Raw genomic sequence first — 18,937 nt, forward strand, 5'->3', positions numbered from 1 at the left:
CATTATATACTATAGGGTAGATATCCCTGAAAATTGGTTTTATAACCTAGATAGGTTTTGCCTTGACAAGAAAGTGGCATGGAGTAAAGAGAAATCTAGCGTGTACTGAGCACCTACTATAGGCCAGGAAATGCATAGGGCCTTTACTTCCTGTTTGCATTTAATCTTCATACTCCCCCTGCAAGACAGACAGTATCAGCCCCATTTCAGATTAAAGAAGGGAGGCTGAGAGGTTATCTTGTCCAAGGTCACAACACCAGGAGATAGTGAAGAGATTCAAACCCCCACTTTCCTAGCTCCTAAGGCCAAGTTCCTTCTGTGAGTTTATGTCTCCAGAAAAAACATCACTTGCCATTCAAATGATTTTACTCATTTATACGAAAAAATTTCAGATACAGAACTTAGATTACTTTTGTAAGGAATCTTTGGTCTTTTAAAGATGTGAGTGATTTTTAAGTTCGAAACATTTATAACAGTTAGGAGATATATTCCACCGTACACCTACCCCGGTCAGCTAAGAATACAACATGTGTCGGTGGAAGCCCAGGAGGCTTGGTGAATGGGAAGGACCCTTGAAGGCAGCCACACTTTGGGGCAATCTCACTGCCATCTAACAATCTGAGGTTTAAGGGTTTTCAAAAAAGTTTAAACCCTAAACTTGTCACTGCAAAGATCTTTATATTCATTTCATAGCACCTCCATATTAAAACAAAGTTGGCCTTTTCAATCACTTGATATTTTTACGACATTACTACTGGTCATGTATGGAAACCTTAACAGTAAAGAGTCATGTGCAAAAACAAGCCACATATAATAATATAGGACTTCCAGGGTTAGAAAATGATGATGACAGCTTATGCAGAATTTACATTATGTCAGAGCTCAGAATTGAGTTCTTTCTTTTAAGGAAAGATGCCATTTAAATCATACAAATAAATATGTCCTCATTCCTAATCTATCAGTTTTTCCTTTATAAGCTATTTTTTGGCCTCCTCATGAAACATGCTCACCATAACCTGAAATTCCATGTAGGTGCATCCCATTTAGACATGACTTGGAATTCACCATTCTTTAGTTGGACAAGGGGTTAGAGGAAGACTAAGCCACAGCTTAGCTCCCTGACTCAGTACAAAAAGATTCTGAAATTTTTAATATTCACATGAAATGGCAAAAGTCCAGAATGGGGCATAATTACAAAGTGGAATAAATGACAACAGTCACACCCAACATCTTAGAACTCTGTTATGGTGCAAGTTTCCCATAACCAAAGTTACTGAAAACCTAGAGCGTGCCTATTTTACTTGACACCCTTCAAGGATGACTGTGTTCTATCCCGATAATTAAATATCTTTTTGCATGAATATATAAATGGTAAAAGCTTGAAGTGAAATAAATGGAGGTCAGTGAAAACCTGCAACTACCAAATACAGCACTAATGCAGCTACCATTGTGGATTTTCTATCATGCCCTGAAAGGGGAGAATAATGGATCAGGACAAAGGGGAAAAGAAAAACTTGGGAAAAGTGTGACTTTTGTTAATTTGGGGAGACATCTCCAAGACATGCAGGATCGACCATCAGAGTGCAGAGACCAGCAGCTTGTGTGACCTCGTATCAGGCTGGCTTCCCTACCTCCTCCTCACATTCCCTAATCCAAGAAAACCACAGCTAAGCCTGGCTGGGTCACTCCAGGTCTACCTGGGTAAGCAGGAGGAAGTGGCCAGTTTGTGGGGATGCTAAGGCTGCCAGAAAGCCTTAAGGCTTCCCGTGAAGATAAACATTTTCCCTAAAATGGAACACAGGGCATGCACAGCTTTAAAACCTCAAGTTCAAGAGTCTCTAACAAGTCAAAGCTGTATTCCCAGAGGTCTTTCCATCTGGGAAATAATGATGCTGAAGCCTAACTGCTCAGAAACCTGCCTTTTCAGCTAAGGACAAACTTTCAGCCCTTATTATTAGGTTCACTATTCAGCCACATACAGCCTTCAACGCTGTCACCAGCAGTTGAAAGGAGCTACACTGGGAAGACAAGTCAGCAAGATGTAGAGCAAAGGTGTGGCCTGTTTGGAAATACCAAGCATTGCAATGCCCAGACGCTGGAAAACCAGAGCCATTTCTAAATCTCATTTGGATATAGCAAAAGTATAAGAAGAATGCAAACCTAAGCCTAAAGTCATCCCTCAAGGAAAGCAAAATAATAATAAAAGTCATGGGCATTTCTGCACAGCTGCATAAAACCCAGTGGGTCACAGTCATTTGGGGTAGAGCCTGAAAAACTGACAGAAAATAATTTCTGAATTGCTGACCCACACAAGTCCCCCTGCTAAGTAAGACTCAAATCAGTAAGCTCAAAGTAGCACACTGGCTGTGCTTCCCATCTAGTTTAAGAGGCTGACATCCAAATATCTTTTTCCCACGTTTTCCTTTGAAGACAAAAACTAGACATCTGAAATGTAAGAGTAAGCCAGACTCTGACGAAAGAGGGTGGTAGCCTTTTAATAATTACTCTCGATAAGTAAACACTCAAACAACAGATTGCAAGCTGAAAGGCTACTAGACACATTTTACTGAGAATGTGGCCATTAACCAAAACTCTTCCTGTTCAAACACTACCCCAGTTATTTCACAACCTTGCGATTGTTCATTAAGTCTGATACTGGAAACACGTCATGGTGGATTGCTCTGATATCTGAATTCTCACCACCATCTGGGCCAGCAAGACAGGAGCATCTTCACAAGCCTTCCACAAGTCTTCAGTAATGGCCCAGTGGGGGACTTGGCCCAACGTAGGTACTCGATGTTTTAACTGGTTATAATAAATAGGCCAAACACACACACACACACACACACACACACACACACACACAAATTCGGATCAGAAAGTATACAAATACCATTCTCTGGGCTTGCCAAACTTTTGCTCTAGACGTAATATTAAACACAGCTCTTTGTCTATGAATTGTGAAATACTTTATATACGAATAAAGAATATGTACTTCATTGTGTATTTAACTGCATAAGCCTGCATTTGGTTTAATTGACCAAGAATAAGTCCTTGTTTCTAAGCTAACTATCAAGTTACAGTTAACTCTTAAATATTAACACTCATACTGAGGAACAAAGATGCAGATAATACAAAACAGAAGATTATTTTAAATCATTCACTCTTGGTATGCGGATATATTCTTTTTTCTTTTAACTTGCAATTAAATGCGTATGGCAGATGTTATGGCATTTACAATACTTCTAACAAAGGACTTAACCATATTGGAAAAATCTGACTTGGGGAGGTCTCCGTGGGCATCCCTCCCACCACCTTGGGACCAACTCACACTGGTCCACCAGGACAGCATCACTTCTTAGAAGGCTGCCAACATATTGGTTAAAAAAAAAAAAAAGAAAAAAAAAACACAAACTACTTTCTTCCCAGGTTGTTACTTTTCAGAATCACACTTTATGGAGGGTGGGAAAGTAATTAAGAGTTTGGGGTTGGAAAGCCCTTTTATTTCGGCTCCTACTGGGCTGGTGTAAACAAAGATGTCAGTTAATGTCAACAATGACTTAATTAACCAGAGTAGGTGACAACTCAGGAAGAACTAGAAAGTAAGAGTCTTCTCCTCCCCAGAGTAATCAAGCTTGACTATACTTTAAATGATCTGAATATTAATCAACAGAAAAGTGCTTGGCCTTGAGGACTGCCTCCCTTGGACTCAGTTTATACCCTTCCCCGGCCCCTACAGCAAGGAATGACCAACTGAATATGTTCATTTTTAATCTGGAACATTAACAACTAAAATCTTCTAGAGATTGTTTTGTGGTTCAGGCAGTTGAGTAGAACTACCTCTACTGTTACTACTTCATAACGTGGCCAGAAGACAAATGACGTATGATACATGAAGATACACGATATGATACTGCGCAGAGCCAAGATGCAAGCACAGGGGCCCTCTAGCGCAGGGTCAACACTACAGCTAAAGTAACCAGAGGACAGACAGACGGAGGGACACACAGACAGGGACACTCTCTCAATCTCTCTGCCCCCACCCTGCCCCCAATTCAGCAGGACCATGGCCTAAACTGGAGCTGCCCTTGTTAGCCTGCTTCCAGTTGTTAACAACTCCTTTCTTGTCTATAATTAACCTTCCTAATAACTTCTGGCACCAAAACAAAGCTGCACTGGAAGAATTCATCTCAGGACTCAAATTGGTTGCTAATGTTGGATGAACAGACAAAGGAAAGTGCAGACCCTACAGAAAGCAAACAGGGCTGCCTGGAGACCCAAAAGGCCTCCTCTGTCAGACAGCATCTTTCTTTACTGTCTCCAAAAGCCTCGAAGTGTCCTGACACTGTGACAACCGGCACAGCCAGCCCACGTGACTGGGAAGACGCGTGCGCCCAGCTCACTGGGAACCGTGATGAGAACATGTCCTGGGTGTGCTTATTAGATGCCAGGCCCTATGCTAAGTGCTCCTTATGCCCAGGCACATTGAAATCTCCCAGCAACCTTTGAGGCGGGTAATCAGAAGACTTCTGAGCATAGCACTATTTGCTTAACATTAATGAAGAGACTCTAAAGAGCTTATCAAATCCTCAGATGATAGAAAGGGAAACTGAGGCCCAGGGATTTGTGCGCTTTTCCGAAGCTCCCTCTACGCAGGTTTTTGCACCTTTTGCTAAATCTTTTTCCTTAAACCTCTCACAACCTTGTATGCAAACCTCACAGAAGCTATGAACCCAGAAAAATGCATAAAAGGATACTTGCAAAATACTTCCCACAATTTCAGGGAATTTGTGAACCTCCCCCAACCCCCAAGTGCATCCACATCCCAGGTTGGGAAGATCTACTTTCAACAATACTCACATTGTTGGACACACGTTTTTACACAAAGAACCATTGGGGAGAGTTCAGCCCTGTCCACTGATTTCCCTCCCTCTCTGCCTCACCTCTTTTTTCCTGCACATACACACATATTTTAAACTTTTTTCCATAATTAAATACGATAAAAGAAGTCCTCCAGGACCATTTTACACTTTATGTTGATATAAACTCCCAGTAATGCTGCCCTGAATGGCTAAATGAAAAATGACAGTTTTTTGCTAACCTGAACTGTTCCTGGGCTCACACTATAGGAAATCCCAGCTCAGCCACCTCGGTGTGTTGCTGAGCCACACAGTCAAGGGAAAACCAGCAATTAGGGAAACATCCATTTTAATTACTAGCAAAATGAAAGAAGTACAGACACAACTTTCAGAAACCAGGAATCTTTTCCCTCATCTAGAGCCCTTTAAAAATGCATCACCGTTGCAAGCTGGATTCATGCTATGTCACAGCACATGTCACAAGGAGGCAGTCCCACGATCGTCACAGCTAGAGCGGGTAAGTGCCTCAGACACAAACTCTTACCCAGAGACGTGAAAGCTGCCGGGATGTCACCACACCTGTTCAGCATAAAGACTCCAGCCCTCTGCATAAGACAAAGGGCACCAGGCTCCCTCTCGGGATTGCTTCACTGCTTCAGGTAATAGGGGCCTCTGCTGCAGAAAAAGACTGGCCCTTGTCCTCCACTGACTAGAGTACAGGTCTCACTGGGAGCCCCTCTCTCAGTGTGGACGGGAACACAGCCTTCCATCCCTTATTATCCTGCACAGGCTTTCTGTCCTCTTCCAGAACAGCTGAGCTGACCCCCCGACCACTCAGGACTGCGGCAGGTTCCCAAAGCGAAGGAGGCACCAGGTGGGCTCTCAGCAAACAGGTTCATTAAGCGGCGATGAGTGCTGGGATCTGCCGTTTTATTCTCGGATTACCACTCAAAAAATAACTCAGCTACCAATATTCCCTACTGATGACAGATTTCAACGCTGCACCGAGTAGAGGCTTGGTTGGCTGTTACCATTTCAGAAGGACCTGGGAGAGAGGTTCCAAATCTGCCCAGCTGAATTCAGCCCCATTTAGTGCTCACAACTGGCCTTAGGCCTTTAAAATTAAATTTCCAAAGCTAAAACACCAATACATGTCTTGTTTATCTGGAAGGTTTCACAGATGTGGGAGATGCCCAGGTATATCTGCTTTCAAATTATGTAAAATATCATCTGTGCCCACCGCTCCTCCCACCCATGACGTATTGCTTACGTGTTATAAACTACAACAACTAAAAAATATCTAATATGTCAGGCATCTCTGTGCTGAACTTCAGAAGCTCCTTTTTCTCCTTAAACAATGAAAATATAATGTCAGCATTTCAGAAGCTGGCAATTTCCCTTAGTGGCTCCTTTTGTCAGAAAACAGCTATTCCTTACACTGGATGCATGACTCCCTCCACAAGAGTGCTTCTGCAGGCCGCTGGAGAAAGGGGAGCCATCGGCTGCCTCCCTCACCCAGCACAGAGACCCGCACACACCAAGAAACCACCAAACCACCTGTCTGCCCACAGTGCTCCAGCAAAGAACCTTCTCTTGGAATCTCTGACTTGGGGGAGCAGAGAGACCCCCTCCCTTGCTCTCAGAAGACTCATTTCCAATGCAAGGGCAGCTGATCGTAAAAGAGGCTTTGACCTGACTCCACTTCCCCAGACCAATCCCAGAACAAACTTGGCACCCCGAACGTGAAATGGAAGAACTTACCTTCCGGCTCTAGTGTGGTATCCTCAACTAAATTGAAGGAGGGCCGGGCCAGGGACAAAGTTGCCATGGTGATCACAACCAGGCAGATGAAGCGACCCCAGCTGACCATGGTTACGGTGCCAGTCCCCCGTCCTCTTCCATATCTCCATGTGGACGTCAATCCCATCTGCACACCTCCTCTACGGGCATGGACTGCCAGCAACGCCTTCAGCCTGCAGTGGGCTCGTGAACCGGGGTGCCTGCTGCGGCCACTGCAGCCTCTAGAGGACAGAGATCCAGCGAGTCAGTGCAATCCTCCCCAAGGTCAATTCATGCAAACACAAGTGGGCTAAAACGGGCTTTCAGCCTCACAAATACACCAAATAACTCTTTCTCATTATCTGCAGATGCCTTCTATCCACGTCTCAAGAGTCCCAGGTGTTTCCACCAGACCAGTCCACAAAATGTGTTATGCTGATCTTTTAAAAAGCTTACTTTTAAGACACAGAGATAAAGAGAGTAGCTACAGGACAGAGATACGTGCAGCCACTTCAGTTAGGCAAAGGGTACTCTCCTCTCCACCGTCACCTCTGCCGCCCTCAAAAAAGCAGAAGCGACCTGACCTTAGTTTCAAGGGCAACTAGAAAAGCAAGTTAACAATGCCGGGGTTGGCATGACCAGCGTCACTCACGACTCCCAGGCCAACTGGGCTGTAGAAAGCTGAAACGCAGAGGCATCTGCTTACAGACTTATTTCTGGGGGCTGGAGCAGCACGGCTTGCCCCATCCTCACCGCAATTCTCATGAAGAAAGGAGACCAGAAGAATAAAAAGAACCCCAGGAAGACTACCAAAAATTCCCACCAGTTTGCACTTGTCAAGATTCATGTTCAAAAGCAGAAATGTATTTCAATCCTTTGCCAAGCAGCCACTTACGAAGAATGAGTGGCACTGCAGTACAACCCAAAAGAGACTGGGAGCCTGACTCCCCTTCCACTGTAACTTTAAAAGGCAGCCCAGGCCCCGTAAATGTCGTCAACCTAGATACAGTGGGTTAAGAAATGGAGTGGATGCAAACTTGATGAATAGCGCGGTTAACTGATGATGATATGCAAATTACTGTCATGGTATGTGATTGGGCCAGTTACTTTCAATATGCTAACCCATTGGCTAAAATTTCAGAGTATTAGTTACAAGAGGGTGCTCAACTTACTCCATTCATCCAATTGAGTACCCGATTGGGTGAACTTACTCTGTTTACCCAAAGGCAAAGAGAATTTTCCAAGCTTAAAACAGTCCGAATCACCGTAACATTTGTTCAGTATTCTCAATTACTAAGTGAGGAACCAAAATGCACAAACTTTATGGATTTGGTTAAAACAATCACAGATTCTGTGAATTATATGAATGAACCACATTTTACATGACTGGAGGTGGATGAGAGACCTTTAATATAAAAATATCTCAACAGCACGCTCTCTGCATGCCAAACTGAAGTTCCAAATTATGACATAGGATTTCAACAGTGCCTGTGCTTCCCCAAAGCTCCATCAGAAAAACTCCTTTTAGCTGTGACTGAAGATTAAAATGGGTAAGAGGAAAGAGGATCCCGCACCACTCCAGAGGAGGAATAAAGAAAATCTGTGCTTCAAAGAGAGCACATGTGAAATGGTATGGTTCACAGCAAAAGCAAACCAGTGTGTGGATGTGCGCGCACACGATTTTTTTCCCAACTTTTCCTTCCTCTTGAAGTTAAGAACTTCAAAAGATAATTCGGTATCTATTTCTACATACATGTGGGAGGTAAGTACACAAACATTCTCCCTGATTTCCAGAATGCATGGGAAATTGCTGCCTCTAACACGACTTCACACACACTCAAACCCTAGCAGATTTCACCGTAGGCTGCTTCCCCAGCCTCCTCGCCAACCTCTCCCAGCCCACAGGAGCTCCCTCTGCTCTCAGACAGTGCGTGACCTCAGCTAAAACTCAAACCATTCCTTCACCCCATCAGTGTGCACCAGACACTTGAATTTTAGCCATTTTCTAGGTCCAGGTGGCACAGCCGCCCCCCTCCCCAAACAAACCTCAGGAAGGCAGAGGCCAAAGGCAGCAGGTCTGCACAACTCCTCGCCAGAGTGGACAAAAGTACGGAGGGACCTCCTAGGCAGGATAATTAGGTCCTGAGACTCGGTGTTGGGAACACAGGCCCAGCGTGCCGCCGGCGGTCACAGCCCCGGCTTCCTGCCTTCAATACCATAATCCTTCCTGGAGTCTGAGCCTCACAGAAAGCCCCAGCGTGCTTATTTTTCCCCTTGAAAGGGAACTCTCTGCTCAGCCTGCACGCGGGAGTTGTCGCCTCTCTGTGATGGATGGCTCTTCACGGCCACCCGCTCCCTTGGCCCATTTTCACCTCAGCACAAGCTTGCCCCCCAAGACAGGCAAAGTGACGAGCAGGGAAGTCTGACTGGGGCGTGGTCCCCATGCCAGGTCTATGCGGGACTCAACTTACCGGAGCATTCCCATTCCCCCACTCTGCAAGACGGCAAGCCCACAGAGTGCCTGCCTTAACTGAGCTTCCACCTCCTAAATGGTTATCTGCCCTCTGACGGTACTGGGGCGCTTTGTCCCGGTGGAGTTCACGCAAGGGGAAGTCCGCAGTGCCCTGCAAGGCTGGGGATGCCCAGGTCCCCCAGGGGGCAGACCTATCTACTGCTCCCCTTCTCTCCAGAGCTGAGTACAGGAGGGAGTTATCAAGGGCTCAAACTGGGGCTGGGGGCTGGGAGTGGGGGGGGTGGAATTCCTCAACATAACTGAAATCTCAAAAAATACAAAATACAGGCTGACCCAGGGCGACAATCCGCCTCCCCCTTAACTCTTGCAAGCCAATACGAACTGGGAGCGGCCACTGGGGAGCTCCTCACCACCACCAACCGGGTTTCACTGCAGTGTTTCTCGCATTTGTTTGCCTGGAACATCCCGGTTTCTCTCCCCCTTCTCGGGGCGCTAAAGAGCTCAGAGAAATCTGCATTTTAATTGACATTCCAGGGACAGGGAGAGGGGCGCCTGATTGCTTTTCTATTCAAACTAAACAGGCTTTTCAGATGAAAATGAGTCGAGGCCAGTAGCAGATTTATGGGGATTTGGGACCAAGGGGACAATGGGGTTTTAAATGTTGATAGCGTTTCACACCAAACACATAATGGGTGCCCGGGTGTGAAAGCTGGTTTGCTCTTAAGGGTAGGTTATATTGAACTGGGCCATAGGAAAGAAGGCCCAGCGAAGAGTTTGCAGGGGAGCGGGCAGCGAGGGGGGAGGCTCAGGCTCAACGCCGCCGCCCGGGACTCTGCGCCTCGCCCTCTGGCCGGGAGGGTAGGAGCTAGCGCCTTGAGGGGCCCTCGGCTGGCTCCCCAGCGCGGCCTCGGCGCTGAAAGAAGGAGCGCGCAAGTTAGAACTCGCCTGCGCTTTCGACATCCCCGAGCTGCAGCCGGCGGAGCAGGCAGCGAACTAGAAAAAGTCGGTCCAGTTCGCCCCCTAGTTCCAGGAGCGCCGCGCTCCCTCCAGCGCCGACGGCGGCTGCGGGCGAGGGGCACCCGGCACTGAAATCGGGGAACCCAAGCAGCCCCTCCCCAAAGATGCCAGCCCACCCCCACCCCCGAGCATCGCCAACCCTACGGGGATGTCGCGGGCCCCACCCCAGTGGCTCCCTCCCGGGAAAGGTCCCCCGCCCCGGCCTGGATGGGGCCGGGAATGGGGCACCCCGCAGACGCCTCTCCGGGCTCGGGACCTGAGGGGATGTGCGCCACCAGCGAGGCAGCCCCGCCGCCGCTCGCCCCACGGCTCCGCGGTCGGAGGATAGCGCCCGGCTGGCGGGACGGCGCCGGCCGGAGTTTGACAGGGAGGGGGGGTGTCAGCCCCAGAGGCAGATGTCAGCATCTGGACGGGGTGGAGGAAGCAGGAGTTCCCAAACGCCACCCTCCGCACGCACCCGGCTCCTCCATCACCTATGCAGCCAGAGAGGAAGGGCCACGAGCAGCCTCGCCGACCCAGAGCCCGGGCCCTGCGCTCGGGGGAAAGTGCAACCGGGGTGCTGGGCTCCCGCGGCTTCCACCTTCCCGGCTGGCAAGGCTCCCCGAGGCGCACGACATGGCAATTACCTTGAATGGCAACGCTCCTCGGGGATCGGTTCTGTCGCCGAGCCCGGCGTGGGGCGGGATGCAGGAAGCCAGGAGCTCGGGCAACTCCAGCACAGACGTGGTCCTCGGGTCCTCGCAGACTCCAAGGCTCCGGGACTTCACGCGCGCCCCGGGCTGCGGAGGAGTGCGGGCATGACGCCTGCGGGCTGCCCTCGGGTTCGGGGAGCGCGAGGCAGAAAGGACCCGGGCTCGGCGTTTTCTCCAGCAAACTTTGCTCTCAACTTGGGAACGCTCCGAACGCCCGGGAAAGCCGCCGCCTCGGGGCGCCCGGGCCCCGCCAGCCTGGAAGGGAGTCGCCGCGCCGGGCCAGCTATGCCGCGCGCAGACCCCGCGGCGCCGAGCTTTGTGGCGGCCGCGCGCTCGCTCACTCGCCGCTCCGCACCCGCCGCCCGCCCGCTCGGCTCTCCGCCGCGCTCTCCCTGCCGCCGCCGCCGCCACCGCCCCCTCCCGGCGGGTCACGCCCCCGCTGAAACCCGAGCCGTTTCCTGGACGGCGGCGCGAGCTCTGCCAATCAGCGCCGCGCGCCCTCCGCCCAGACTCCGCGCGGCTCCGCCGCCTGCTAGCCGCCCGGAGGCACCAGCCGGGGAGGCGAGGGGCCCGGCCATCGCGGGGACGCAGGGATGCAGCCGCACCCTCTCAAGAAGGCTTGGCTGGGCCCGCGCCGCCTCCTGCTTCGTGCCCTTGGGGGTTGCATGATAGACGGGTTGCCGGGTGATGGCGTTACGCTGCTTTATTTTAAGGCAGAAAACGAATGCCTTACCCCTAAAGAGACTGCAAAATGCGTCTACATGGTATTGGGAGGAAAATGTAATGCAACGGCAACTTTTGAGGGAGCGGAAGCTACTTGGAAATGTTGGCAGGCCATTGCACTTTTCTGTTCTTCAAAACAATAGCAATGAAAGAAGGAACGAATATTTATGGAGGCCCTACTGAATAGCTTATTCTTTTTAATCGGCACAACCACCCTGCAGAGTAATAGTCCCAGTTGCTGATAAGGAAACAGGATGAGAGAGGTTAAGTAATCTGTCCAGGGCCACACAGCTGGTTGCTGGCAGAGCCTTGACTTTGAATCTGGCTCTCTTCAAGAAAGTCGAAAACACCAACAAAAAATGTGTGGTTAAGTAATATATATTTGGATTAATAAAAAGAAATTCAAAGGATTCTAAAGACTCAACTCTGCTATAAATAGCTGTATGGCCTTGAGCAAATCCCTGTCCCCGCATCTTGGATTCTTCCAACTGCAAAATCAGATTCTTTAGCTGAATGCCAAGCTGTAACTGGTTAAAGTTCATATTTTCCATTTACCTTTTTCACTGGGCTGTGTCTACAGGATAATTTATTTTTTAATATACTTTCTATCCACACTCACCCAGCTCCAAAGCAGGTGTGCTTGAGACCAATACAACATAGATAAAAACCTTAATTATTTTCCCTTAGAAAAGGTCATTAAAACCCAGAAGTCCTTAAGAATGCTTTTGAGGCCTGAAGATAGATGGTGCAGAGTGCACAAAACTGACCTGGAAAATTGACTTTTCCTGCATTTAGAACATGCATGTGCTCATGGGTCACTGACACCACACACTTCATAACATTTATGAAAATATTTTTTCAAGGTGCCACATCATTAGAAAATCATTTTTCTCCCCAGTACATCATAGAAAACTTTTATGTAAATTACTTAAAAACCAGGAGGAACAAATCCATTGAAATGCTTCAGGCAAATGACTACAAAATTATATTTTGGAAATTTGACAGCAAAAATAATAAGTCTGATCCTCAAACACAATTATTAGTCCATATGCATGGGAGTGGGTGGTATGTTTTTGGCCAAGTCTTATAACCGAGAGCAGTCCCAAAATCTTTTAACTAACTGACACCTCACTCAGCCAGGTGACCCTCAGGCATCCACTCTCACCTGGGGTGTTCTGAATATACTAATACCTTTCCAAGTGCTCAGACCTGGGGTCACAAAAAGAGATGTGGCTGAGTGTCTGCCTGCTAAGAGGCTGGCACTTACATCTTTACATCCCCCACCAGTGGGCAACTTGAGTGTCTCTGAACGTATTCCTTTCCCATCCTGCAACACATCCATCAGCCATTGAAAATGCTGTTAACACGTTCTCACATAAATTACTGGTGCAGGAAGCTCTCTGTCCCTGTCCCCATTCATCAATAGTTTTACGGACGCTGCATAAAAACGAAGCCTTCCTCTGAAAATGACAAATAAGAACACCTACTTTAATGTCCAGATGCAGTTTGCAGAATTCATTCTTTATGGGGATGAAAAGACACCCATCCATCAGAAACCTCTTATTCCTTTAAGAGGGCTCATTGTTAAGTGAGCAAAGCCCGTAAGCCCACGACAGCAAACTCTTCAGTTTTAAGAAAAGCAAAAGCATGTTTGGAATTTTTTTTCAAAAACCAATCCTGTCATCATATTTAGGCTTCAAGTGACCTCAGAGGGTCTAGGAAAGCTTTCACACCAGCGAGACTTCTGAATGAGAAAATAATCTCTTTGCAGTTTTTTTCTCTTCTCTCTTCAAGTGGCTGGAACCCCTTTTGTCAATGGCCTCCCGAGAATGGTATCGCTAATAAGCCTATTAATGAACTTCCACGACCGGGTGTGAATAGGTAAATAAGCCCCAATCTGTTGAGGTTCAGGGCCGAGGGCAGAAAAGCCAGCAAGAACTAAAGGTGACAGTTTGAACTGAACTACGAACGCCAGCACCAGGTTTCAGCTGAAAGAACTGCCAGACAAGGCCACATTCACAGCCCCTCACCCCCTACCGAGGGCCCTTTTCTTCACAATTTTCCCCCCTTTACAAAATGTCTTGAGTGGTCACCCTTTTTTTTTTTTCAAAAGCCCTCGAGACGTCCTTCTCTATTCACCCTAGTAATGATACATCAATGGAAGGAAGAAAAATGAGGACACCAGAACTCAGATGCCCCATACGTTTGAAGAAACAAATTGTGCCACTAGCCCATTGGTTTGGGGAAGAGAAAAAGGGAGAGGGTGGGGAGCCCTTGCTGCCACAGGCCTCTCTCCTTGAAACATTTGGAATTTTTCTTTAAATAATTTGTTTTCTAATGGGTGGCAGGTCCTTCACCCTATAGACGAGTTAGATGAATAAAGGCTGCCAGCATATAAGTGCTAATGAGCCTTTCTGAAGTGGTTCTGAGCTCCCTGCAAAACTATGAATTTCATTCTTCCAACTATATCTCAAAAATGCCGGTAGCATAAAAGCAGCATTGGAAAAGAGAAATAGAGAATAGTCCAAGGATGGTAAGAGTGGTTATTCCTGGGGTGAGGGGAGGGGCTTGAGCCCCTGGCAGCTGGGTAGCATCTTCAGGAGCTGATGCTATTTACTGAAGCAGAATCATGGGTCTCAGCACTGATTCTAAACTTTGAACTGAATCTCAAAGCTGAGACTTCCCTGGAGACAAAGTACTTCTGAAAGTCCCTCCTCAGTTTGAGGCAAAGGGGCTTTTGTTCCAACAAGGTGTGGCTCTCTTCAGTCAATAATCTGTGTCACCTTGGGCAAGCTACCTAAATTCTTTGAATCTTCCATTTTCTCTGGTGTGAAATGAGGAAATTAGTGGTACCTATCTTATAGCTATTTCACAGGTTACTAAGAGGATTAAGTGAATGAAGGTGTGACAATAACTTATTCTTCAGACACTCATGGTTCTAGAGAAACTCTCTGGCATGTAGGCAATGCAGTGTGTTTCCTATGATTATTATTAGGCATTCTTATTATTCCTACCTCTTGGGACTATTAGAAAGAAGGATTAAAGTGTTTCAGTGAAGAGCCTAGAGCCTACTAGCGCCACCTGGATATTATTATGGACCTAGTTTTCCACAATCCCCCTTCTGCACCAGTTGAAAGGCCTGGTGGTGCCGACCCAAGACCCAACTGAGATGACATGTGGCCTGGGCAGGTAGCCTGAGTCCTACAAGGCCATCCAAATGGAAGGCTCATTGGTACCCACTACTCTCCAGCAGTAGTCCCAGGGGGGAGCAAGGAAGGAAGGGGGTGATGTCAGGTAGAGGGCACTTTTAACACTGAACAAGGCACTTTTAACACTGAACACAATTTAGTCCCAAAGAAAGGGTTTCTTTAAAAACATGAGGAGCATCTGAATTAAAATTGCCACTATGCCCTACCCTAGTGGTTTATTGAATTTCCAAGTGGCTTGAGTGACGTACATAGGTCTTCCTCAGGAGACTGGGCCCAAAGGTAAGGAAGGAAGTGTGTGTTGAACCATCATGTGGACCCCCGAATCTTACAGGGAGAAAGTGGGGCACAGAGAAGGCAAGTGACAGGCTCAAGGCCACCCTTCACTGGTTAATGGCAGGGAAACCAGAAGTCTGGTCTCCTGAGCAGGCTGGGGTTCATTCCAGGGGCCACAGAGCAAGTCAACCACTTTGAGCTATCCATGCCAAGTTATGCTCTTTCTAGGTGATTCGACTCAGTGTAGAATTGAAATGTTTTGAGTAGAATTCTTTCCTTCCCAAGATGTTCATGTTTCCAGAAAACAGTTACCACTCACCACAGGTTTGGGCCATTTCAGTGCTCCCAAGAAGAAGAGTTTGTGTTAAGGTTATTATTGCCCATTCATGTTTCCAAGAACCTTCAATTTCAGATTCATAAAATTGTCAGACGTCTCTATGCTGAATTTGCATAGTCTTCAACATAGGGGCAGAATCGAGGACCAATATTTGTGGTTCATAAAATGATTCTTTCTAATTGTTATGAAGAATGGAAATGGAACCTTCTGAAGAATTGGTAAAGCTTGCATTTGAGAAATTAAACTTAAAACTCTGCCACAAATTTGCTAGTTACAACTGAACAATTGAAGCTGTTACTTAAAACCCAGTGGAGGGACAATCCGGGAATGTTGACTGCATTCTTGGTTCAAAAAAAACAAAAATCATTGTAAAAGATAGTGGGAGGAAGAACAAGTGGGGAAATTTTATCCTGACCTCAACACTGCCCCCTTGTGCCACCCCCTCATACTGCAGTTGCCTATCTGGCATCTGCCAATCGGAACACGTGAAAAGAAAATGCCAGGTCAATTCACTGGTTGGCCAAATCAGCAAGATGTGATGTCTACAATGTTCAATGTCACTTAAACATATTTGACAAGCAACTTTGTGCAGTAGAAACAGCACCCAAGCTCTGGGTTTTCATCCCAACATTGTCAAGAACTATGTGATTCTGGGAAAATCACTGAACATGACCCTTCCTCCTTGGCCTCACCTACTTGTGCATAATTGAAGTGTCCCCGTTCTAGCCTAAAAGATAAATTTGTTTATGATATCCAGCCCCTCCCATCTCTGAACATCCCTTGATGCCAAAGAAACTGAGAAGTCACTTACCCATCACCAAAGAGTGACCAGTTTACAGGAAGTCAACATCCACTTTAATGTGTTTGAAACCATAGCCTAGGAACCCTTGCTGTTGACCCCTGTCTACTGGTAACGGTATCTACCGGAAAAGTCCTCTAATCCCTGGCCCATTGCTGCTTAAGAGCAATTTACAGCATGTCAGTGCTTGGCTATAAGACTCTGTGCCCGCCCACCAACCCCCACCTGTACTCAGCCACCACCTCCATCACAACATCGCCTCCCAGCGGACTGGAGAGAAAATGTGGTTTTCGCAGGTGTGGGGCAAGTTCGGAAGAGATTAGCAATAATGTCCTGTTGCCACCTTCTGCTCCCTCCGCACCCACGCTGAACCCTGCCTGGAGCTGTGCTTGCTGTGTCCCATATGGCAGCCACTAGCCAATGTGATTGTTTCAAGTTAAATCAACTAAAATTAAATAAAACTTAAATGTCAGCTCTTCTGTAGCACCAGACACCTTTCAGGTGCTCAACAGCCACACATACCTAGGGCCACCACCAAACTGGGCAGCACACATATTCTAGGAAGTTGTCACCGCGGCTGAAGGCTTTGTCAGATTGCACTGGAGAGCGCCCGCTCCCTTCCCCTGTCTCCTCCAAGCCAGGCAGTCCCCAGGCACTTCTGCCCTACTCCCTCCAGAGCCCACACGCTCGCTCGGTCATCTTGTACTGCCAGTAGGGTTTAGGAACGGAACTCTACTCGGCACGGGAAGGGTGCCGGAGATACCCAGGATAGGTCTTTGTTGTTCAAAGTCATGTTGTGTCCGCAACATCATCTCCTGATCCTGGGGTCCTCTTAAAGCAGCCCCTAGCCTCTGGGGGAGTTTCTGTAAGCCCTAAGTTCCTCTCTGCCAGGGTTGCCAGTTCCCTCAAATCCTCAGGAACTCAGATCCGTGGGGTCAAGAGCCAGGAACCCAGAGGGAGGAAGGTCAACAGAACAAAGATGACTATTCCTGGAGAAAGCGCAGTCAAAATAGACCCCATAAACAATTTTGGGAGAGAGGGGTTAACTGGAGACCACTAAGTTATGACACCCAGAAGAGCCCAGTCCTGCCTCTCCCATCTTTCCCTCCAGAGTCTGGCACACTGCCTGGCTAGCTGGCAGCAGTTTATCCAGCTGCCTTTGTGCCTACAGGCCCTCAATAGATACCCGCTGATTGACGGTGATTGTAACCTAGGCTCTGGGGGTTTCCTAATTAAGGCGTCTGGGTACGCTGTCATGGTATTTTGCACCTAGTAGATGAGGTATCTTTTTAAGTTAGAGAAGAAAGGCCATTCTAGGGCAGGGCGACCTAGCTGTGCTGTGCAAGGTTGCCTTCCTTGCAATGACTCAATTTCCACAATGACTTCCCTTTTTTTTCTTGATTTCTGCGTTTGGTTTGTTACATTATTTCCCGAGGGTGTGTGACTACTTCGTCCAAACGTGAAAAGAAGTTCACTTTAATAAACCAAAGGGGAGAAAATTGCTGCTGCCAGGATCCTGGTAAACTCGGGGGAAGGAGACGGGAATACAGAGCAGGTCGCATCGTAAAACCACAAACCCAGTAACCCTTTTAGAGTCCCTGAGCTCTTGTATTTGTCCCCGGGCTGCAGAGAAAAGCCACCAGGGGGCTGGCGATTTCTTTAACAGATTTCTAAAAGGATCGCTGAACAAAAATTAACTCCTTCGCGGGGACCGGATGCCGGAGGGGCGCTGGGGCCGCCGCCCGGGGAGCAGGTGGCTCCAGGTGCGGGAGGCCGACGTGCCCAGGGCTGCCTTTGTTCTCCAGCGCGGCGCAGGTAGGCGCGCGGCGGGCGCCAGCGCCGCCGTGTGGCCGCGACTCCCGGCGCGCTCCGGGGTGGTGGGGTGGATGGATGGGCGGTGCTCGGGCAGGGGGTGGCCGGGCGGGAGGAAAAAGGGCAGCAGCCCTGCAGGGAGGAGGGGCGATCCCGCCTGCGGCCGGCCGCGCCCCAAGTCGTTCGGGCTGTGCTGGTGATGAGCGTCGGCTGTCCAGGCGTGTCCTGTTTTTGTTTTTGTTTTTGATAGTTAGCATAGGCAAATTTTATTTCTATGGTAGAAGCATTTATTTCAGTTATAGAAAAATAACACTATTTTAAAGTCAAAGAAACTAAGCGGAAGTATATTTTTTCCTTGTATACCCATACTCAAATATCACATATGGTTTCAAGACATTCTTAAATTAACAAGGAACAAATGCAGAATCAAGGTAGTATTTGTCACCAGAAGAGATGTATTAAAGCACAGACGGGATGGAAGGTCTTGCCCCGACGGCGCTCGGGATCCTTCAGGGGCGAGGGGTGGCAGCGGCCTCCACAGGGGCCTGGCCTGGAGACTTGATAACCTCCGGCTTCCTCTCTGTCCACAGCTTGTGGCGGCATCTCTCCACCTGATGCCTAAGAACTACCTCTGCACCCTCTCCTTTAAAGTGACTTCTACTTGCGGCCCCCTGTTTGGGCTTCTGGCCCCAGCGTCCACCTGGGCTGCCACCCTCCAGGCGAGGGATTTCCAGCTCTCCTCCCGCCAAGGCCAGTCCACGCCCAGATGGGGGCTGTCTTTGGAAAGCCATGCACCCCATCCTCATTGGTTTGCTTTTCCCTAGTACCCCTGAAACTGCCCTGGCTTTCTAGGGAATCCTTAGGATTCTGGGGCAGTTTCTGCCTCTGTTCTCTCTTCTTTGCCAGCCACTCTGCCCAGAGGTGGGGACCTCTGCCGTGCTCCTCCATCAGGTCACACAGCGGC

At 48.2% G+C, this 18,937-nt stretch overlaps 1 protein-coding gene across 4 annotated transcripts in view; it reads right to left on the reverse strand.

The window, feature by feature from the left end:
• The window catches only part of FGFR2 (fibroblast growth factor receptor 2), a 102,496-nt gene extending 91,298 nt beyond the window's left edge, over positions 1–11,198 (reverse strand). For 3 of the 4 annotated variants that reach the window (XM_036898526.2, XM_036898519.2, XM_036898518.2), the window contains exons 1-2: positions 10,755–11,198; positions 6,621–6,880 (exon numbers count right to left, since the gene is read on the reverse strand). In XM_036898526.2, coding sequence (XP_036754421.1) covers positions 6,621–6,786 — 166 coding nt within the window. In that variant the 5' untranslated portion in view covers positions 6,787–6,880; positions 10,755–11,198. The remainder of the gene's footprint in view (positions 1–6,620; positions 6,881–10,754) is intronic. The other variant, XM_057506397.1, reaches the window with a different exon arrangement.
• Positions 11,199–18,937: the final 7,739 nt, after the last annotated feature.

Source organism: Manis pentadactyla, chromosome 8 (genome assembly GCF_030020395.1).
Source record: "Manis pentadactyla isolate mManPen7 chromosome 8, mManPen7.hap1, whole genome shotgun sequence".
Taxonomy (NCBI): domain Eukaryota; kingdom Metazoa; phylum Chordata; class Mammalia; order Pholidota; family Manidae; genus Manis; species Manis pentadactyla.